A 7224-nucleotide genomic window follows, 5' to 3' on the forward strand; every position below is an offset into this window, starting at 1 on the left:
GTTAAGACTCCAGATTATTGCAAATTTACCTGAATAAATCACATAGCAAAGTTAAAATTAAAAATACGAATTTACTTGATTAAATTTAGTGAACTTGAAAAATATTAAAATCCCTCAAAATTACACGACAAAACTGAATAGTAATGTTAAATAAAAAGCATCCTGACTTGACCCTACATTATAATTAATAATGGGTTTCTGACAAAGTGAAGGGATCAGGTTCACAGCGTCAGCGAGGTTGCCAGGTTTCCCTTTTTTCCGGGCTGTCCGTGAAGGCGGCATTAATCACAACGGGAGAGGAGCGCTGGTGTCCCGGTGTTGTCTCCTGAGAGGACGGACGGTATTATGAGCTGAAGAAAACCCGCTGAGTTATGATGGTTTGTGAGCAGTCGACCGGGTGAGACGCTCTTCACATGTGTGGTGGTGTTTTAGATTAGATTTAGCCTTTAGTTGAGTGTTTTTGACCTAGATTAGGCTCTTATTATCATTTTATTTTTTATTTTAGATTTTTGGTAGACTTATTTGCTGGGACGCTCACTGGTGTGTTTGGATTTTTTTTTTTTTTACTGGAATAGCAGCGAGACATGCGCGGCAGAACGGCTGCGGCTGGTCGCTCCTAAAAGTCAGAGCAGCCGGGACGGGATATTTTTTACCAAGACAGACACCAGAGGAGGAGGAAGAAGGAGAAGGAGACGCAACATGTTCGAAGCCTCGGCGATCCCGCTCATCCTGCTGGACATTACCTGCGTTATCCTCGGTGCGTAAATCCTCACCTCAGCGCACTTTCTAATCCGTCTGTGTATCACGGCTCTTTGGGTTTCTGTGGCATGAGGCAGGATTTAATAAAAAACCACGTAGGGCAAAGTTAAAGCAAATGGATTCAAGGGATCTGCTCGTAAAATAGGGAGGTTTGAGGGTTTTAGGGAACCAAGCAGGAAGATGGAAAAAGGAGCAACAAAGTCCCACCCTGTGCGCTTTTTTTTTTTTCAAAGCTGTATTTTTAGCTCACTGTTTGGAATGTAATCGCAGCACAGAGGCACGCCGCAGTGATCCTGCAAGAAAAGAGCTTTTATATCACACATTTAGAGAAACTAGCAATTGGATAGTTGCCATGTTAGATAAGAAAAGGTCCAGAAATCTTTTTTTTGACTCTGATTAATCGCTGCTTAGTCACTGTTTTGTGGTGGAATGTGTTGCTGACGCATCAGGCATGTTGTGGTGGAGCTGGCATCAGTTTCCTGATTTCCTTGTTCATCTGCACAAATGAGTTTATGAGAAACTATAGCCTCTTAGTAAACATACATCTTTGTAAAAACCCTCTATTACAAGTAAAAGTGCTGATTACTTTAGTAAAGAATCAAACATACCCATGGAAAAAAGTATTATTGGATCATTATTACTGAGGCATCAATACATGAGCAGCAGTTTACTGTTGTATTGGTTTGAAGTGGACTTTAATATCTGTATGTTTACATTTATATTAAAGTAATTACAGCTTTCTAGTAAAAGTTAGGAGTTAAAGTTCAACATTTCTCTTAAGAATGCAAAAAAAGGGAGCATAAAGTATCCCATCAAAAGTATTACTCAGCTAAGGTCCAAATAGAAAACATGATGAGTAACTGTGGTTAATAATCTCAACGAGGCCTTTTCCTCATTGCTCTAATATGCATATTTTCCTCTCGTTTACATATTTCTTCAATGATGTTTGCATCTAGTTTGCTTTTCTGGAAATATGATCAGTTGTTTGTTCGCTCGTCTCAGTCTCGATAAAGGTTGTTTGAAGCACCACAGACAAGTTAGATGTAAGCTTCCTGGTATTCTCCACTAAGGTTTCACTTTACATGTTTACGGTTTTAACTGATAAAACATTTAAATCACTTCTTAACAAATTTCCACAGAGACAAGCTTTTACATAACAACCCATCTTTGTGGCTTTTTACCCAAACCTGGTTTCATAAACCAGCGTCGTCACGTTTCTGTTGGATTTCTTCAGCTTTTGGTCAAACGGTGGTTTTATATTTCGACCATAGATTGCACAACAGTTGACACGAGTGCAACGTACAGAGGATGTGAAGGCACTAAGACAGAGAACAAATAGTCATCAAAAACCAAATGTGCACTGGCAGAAAGAGTAAATCAAACAGCGGTTATGCTTCTTATAGGTCCTCTTTAGGTGCAAACTCAATTAAATCTGGAAGTATTGTGAAAGATTTCCTACATAAATAGACCAGACTAATCCCCTGATGTCGTGAGCAACCGTTTCTATTTTAATCAGAATTTCAAAAAGGTACCCGTCGGTGTAACTTGCCCTGCGGCGACTCTGTGATAACTCATTTAGCCTGAAAGCATCGAGGCCAGCGATGGCACTTGGAAGAATGCCTGGTGCTGCATTACTGTCTTCAGTTTAGCCAACAGCCCTTTTTTTCCCAGTGTGTAATCTCCAGAAAAGCTGCAGATAAAACAGATTGAGGAATAAAGAAGATGTGACCAAAACAAGTCAGAGCATGTTTTATGATACCCGCTGATGTTTCCAGTGCATAACAACATCATGATGAGTCTCTTCAGCACAGTCATACCTTCGCTGTTCTAGTTTGTCGAGCTCGACTTAAATGCCAGATGCATGAGTGTGTTGCTGCTCTGCGCCTCTGTGTCGTCATACTTGTTTTTGCAGTATTGTTCTGCAGTAATTGAAGGTTTCAGGCGTCTAATTTCATCACTGTGTAACGCCCTTGTGGCAGCACGGGGGGGAAACCCACAACTGAAAACTTCGAAAGCTTCTTATTTAGAAAGGCCTGCGTCACTCGAAAAGATCTGACGTTTCCTGTGACTGACGTTTCATGCTTTGTGCAACATTAGTCTGAGAAATAGGAGCTGCTTGTACAGTGATTTTAAGATATTGTCAGGTGAGGAGGCCTTAGGCGCGGACAAAAGTCTCAGCAGATCAGGAGTTCCAGAGAAATACTTTTATTTACAATCAGAAATATAATCTATATACAGTAAACCTTAACTAAATAGTGCAAATTACAGATAGCTGCAAGGTAGAGCGGTGGTTAGCACCGTTGCAGCTGAAAGGTCGCTGGTTCACATCCTGGTGAGGACACCCAGGATCTTTCTATGTGGAGTTTGCATGTTCTCCCGTGCAGCGTGGGTTCTCTCCGTGTTCTTCCTCCCACAAGGTCCTAAAACATGCTGAGGTTAATTGGTGATTCTAAATTGTCCAGAGGTGGCCTTCGTCCTGAGTCAGCTAGGATAGTCTCCAGCCCCCCACGACCCTAGTGAGGATTAAGCGGTGTATAGATGATGGATGGATGGATATTTACAGATATATGCATAAAAATACAGGAAGCGAAAACTGGGTCTAAGGAAACGGGGGCTGGACTTGTGGGTGACGCCAACAGGCAAGGAGGACTAAACGCTATCAGAGTTTAACCACTAAGTACAGACACACAAGTAACTAAAACACAAACGTAGCACCAATTACACCAGGAATGACTAAACTACCGACAGTCTACACTACAGAAAGCTAAAACAAACAACACTAACAGGACACAGCGGGAGATTGGAGCTGATGGACAGGTAGACACGGGGTAGAAGCTGGTGGTGAGGCAGACGATCAGATGGACATTGATCTAAGAGCTTGTTCAAGATGGAGTCAGGTTGTAGTGGTGAAGGAACGGAGACACAGGCCAGGAGTTGTTGCAGGGGGACGGGTCAGAACTGGAGCAGGAACACAACAGAGCAGATTTTGGAACACAACAGAGCAGAGCCTGAGAGGTGAGAGCACTTCAGGTAATCAGCTGATTCAACTAACATCCACCTATAGGGAAAGAGGAAAGGAAGAAGGGGAGAAAGCCTGCCACTGGACGGAGCCAGAGGTGGAGGGCATGATAGATAAAAGACAAGCTGCCATCTTTGAAGAAGCTGACATCTCTCATTTTCTTTATTTTCCAGTCGGGCTTCCATTCTTCATCCTCACCTCTCAACACAACCCTTTCAAGCGGGGTTTCTACTGTAATGACGACTCCATCAGATACCCCCTCAAAGAGGAAACCATATCCCACGAGCTCCTGGGAGGAGTCATGATCCCCTTCACGCTGATCGCAGTGAGTCAACAGTCGTCTCCTCCTCACATTTAAATGTCACCGCAGGAACGAGTCTGACCGGTTCGTCCGCCATCCTGGACTCGTTTCAAAGTATGCCGCTGTTTTCTCACATCTCTGTTTGATCTCTTGTGTCTCAGGTCATCTGTGGCGAGTGCCTTTCTGTTTACATGTCCCGCATCAAGAACCAGTCTTCGGGGACAAAGTATGTTTCGTGCGTCTACAAAGCGGTGGGGAGTTACCTGTTCGGAGCTGCAGCCAACCAGTCCTTAACTGACATAGCCAAGTACTCCATCGGTCGGCTGCGGCCAAACTTCCTGGCCGTATGCAAACCGGCGTGGGATCGCATCAACTGCAAAGCCGGCGGATACATCGAGAACTACACCTGCACCGGAGACAAGTTCATGATAGATGAATCCAGGTATCAAGGAAATGCACTTGTGAAAACTTATTTCACTTCCTTTAACTGAATCATGATAGAAATTAAAATCAGACCAAACGCTATGTACACTTAAATTAACTATAAAATGTGCACCAGCTGCCCCCAGTTTATTTTTCCTGTTTAAAAGCTCAAACCAAGATAAACCCAACATTTAAGTTACATCCTCAGGTTAAGTTCAGGTTTAATCCATCTATAAATCCATATTGCAGTTCCTTCTTAGTGAATTTAAAATGTGTGTTTGTTATGAAAAAAGGCTGAATTTCACTCCGAATCTTTTCATCTTTCTTAGACTCTCCTTCGTCTCGGGTCATTCGTCCTTCTCTATGTACTGCATGCTGTTCCTTGCCGTAAGTACATATTTTCTTCTTCAAAACCTCAAATTTTTGCTTTCATTTGAGTTCAAATATTTGCTTTTTTGCTTTACTTTGCACAGCTGGGTTGGTAGCTCAATGCAGGCAAATTTACTTCAAACTTTTACATGTTATTGTCAAAAAAAATCACTTCTTATAAACGTCATGACTCCTTTCAGCAGCACCTCTACTGTAGATATTGATAATCTATGATCCTACAGCTGTCTTTGTCCATAGTATTCATTCCTTTTCTCCCTGTGACTGCTGCAGCTTTACATTCAAGCCAGACTGAAGTCCGAGTGGTCGAGGCTTCTGCGTCCCACCATCCAGTTCTTCCTGATTGCCACCGCGGTGTACGTCGGTCTGTCCCGGGTGTCTGACTACAAACACCACTGGAGCGATGTGCTGGCCGGCCTCCTGCAGGGAGGCTTAGTGGCTGTTTTCACTGTGAGTTTCATCTAAAGACGTGTCAGAGTGAAGCAGGACCATCGTGCATTTTTAATGTGCTAAATGAGGATAAATCCCTGACTTAGACACCGTCTCCTGCATTATTCCAGCTGTCTAATGAAGCTATATATAAACCAAGATTTCATATTTTAATAGTTTCACCATTCAAATGCAAATAAAACAGACGTCCTGCATGTTGGTGTCTGCATATTGAAGCCAGACGTATTTGGTATCTGTGGAAAACTTTTGATCACGGCTAGAGTTTAAAAACAGTTTCTAATGACTGACACGAGAAAATCAGTAAAATTGAAAAAGTCAAAGAATATTTTCTTCTATTTGGCAATAATCTTTGTTGAGTTAGCTTCCTTCCTTCCTTCCTTTCTTCCATCCTTCATTTATGTATTGATTCTTTCTTTCTTTCTTTCTTTCTTTCTTTCTTTCTTTCTTTCTTTCTTTCTTTCTTTCTTCCTTATCATCCTTCCTTCCATCCTTCATTTAGGTATTGATTCTTTCCTTCTTAGCTGCCTTCCTTCCTTCCGTCCTACCGTCCTTCATTTATGTATTCTTTCTTTCTTTCTTTCTTTCTTTCTTTCTTTCTTTCTTTCTTTCTTTCTTTCTTTCTTTCTTTCTTTCTTTCTTTCTTATCTTCCCTCCTTCATTTATTTATTGATTCTTTCCTTCTTATCTTCCTTCCTTCATTTATGCATTGATTCTTTCTTTCTTTCTTTCTTTCTTTCTTTCTTTCTTTCTTTCTGACTTGATGCACTTTGCTGTTTTGCACTTAAATAGGTTGCCATACAGTTCTGTTGTACATGTACAACAACAGCTAAATATATTCTACTCTATTCTATTCTATTCTATTCCATATTCTAAATGTAGGCATAAATGAGGAACTCCGCACAGAGCTGCTTTCAGGAGACATAAGTCTGCTCTGCTTTACTGGTGCCAGAATGCTTTTATCCATCTTCAAATTTCATTTCTGTTTTCCGCAGGTCTTCTGTGTCGCCGGTTTCTTTTCGCAGCCGGTGGAGCCGGTGGTGTCACAGGAGGAAGAACAATCGCACACCAGTTTACAGGAAAACCCCTCCAACGGAAACCACTACGGCAGCACCGAATGAATTGAAGGCTTCTCGGACTGTGCTGAGCGTCGCCTCTATCCCTTAAAACACACCGGTGAACTGCAAATCCGATATTAACTGCGGGCTGTTTGTCTGCAACACGGTGTGAAGCCATCGCTGCAGCCTGCACGCTTTAGCTGCTACCTGGCGTGGTCGCTCAACTTGATTACGAGAAGAAAAGTGCACTGCAGGAGACAGGACTTGCACTTCTGGTTAAATCCAACATAATATAGTTTATTCTGGTGTGACAAAACAAAATACAGCATGTTGGGTTTACTTTGGAATCTGTTTTTTTTTTTTTACAGTGTGAGCTTGTTGGAAATGTGGTTACTCGTGTATATTGGTCTGTTGCTGCCATCGTGAATGAATGAAATTCTTTTTGCCCAGAATATAATGAGCGTCTGTGTGCGCACTGCAAAGCAGGCTTATAGAGGCCGGGTACCTGTGAATAAGAAAACCGGGACTGTCCTTAAAATGGAAACTGAACTCAGAAATAATATATTTGACGTTCATTTTTTGCCTTAGAGTTGTGCTGCTACCTGCTGTTAAGTCACCTCCCTGTTACAATGTCATGTACGGAGAAGACAAGTGATTGATTTTTCTTTCTTCTTCTTCTTTTTTTTATATAGTTTGTATGAAGTGCTTTTGTCCACACAGAAGCTTTAAACAGAGAAAAACGAGAGAAATAAAGAGAAAGCCATTTTGCTACTTTGATACGAAGAAGGAAATGATTCTTGAGTGTTTTGTGTGTGGAAAATATACAAGAC

General features: G+C 41.7%; 1 protein-coding gene across 1 annotated transcript; it reads left to right on the forward strand.

Annotated features, from left to right (window-relative positions):
- The first annotated feature begins 519 nt into the window (after window positions 1-519).
- On the forward strand, window positions 520-7185 carry LOC103362721 (lipid phosphate phosphohydrolase 1-like). The gene is made up of 6 exons (XM_008289168.1): window positions 520-757; window positions 3952-4103; window positions 4241-4521; window positions 4832-4889; window positions 5163-5339; window positions 6332-7185. The coding sequence occupies exons 1-6, from the start codon at window positions 700-702 to the stop codon at window positions 6455-6457; spliced, it is 852 nt and encodes a 283-aa protein (XP_008287390.1). The 5' UTR covers window positions 520-699; the 3' UTR covers window positions 6458-7185.
- The last annotated feature ends 39 nt before the right edge of the window (window positions 7186-7224 follow it).

This window comes from Stegastes partitus, unplaced genomic scaffold, assembly GCF_000690725.1.
Source record: "Stegastes partitus isolate 25-593 unplaced genomic scaffold, Stegastes_partitus-1.0.2 Scaffold596, whole genome shotgun sequence".
NCBI lineage: Eukaryota > Metazoa > Chordata > Actinopteri > Pomacentridae > Stegastes > Stegastes partitus.

What these genes read in the sequence shown, in the direction of transcription:
- LOC103362721 (XM_008289168.1), top strand. Translation starts at nt 700, where the DNA reads ATGTTCGAAGCCTCGGCGATCCCGCTCATCCTGCTGGACATTACCTGC. An exon ending in TCCCCTTCACGCTGATCGCA is followed by an intron (nt 4,104 to 4,240) that starts GTGAGTCAACAG and finishes CTTGTGTCTCAG; the next exon opens with GTCATCTGTGGCGAGTGCCT. An exon ending in ACTGCATGCTGTTCCTTGCC is followed by an intron (nt 4,890 to 5,162) that starts GTAAGTACATAT and finishes TGACTGCTGCAG; the next exon opens with CTTTACATTCAAGCCAGACT.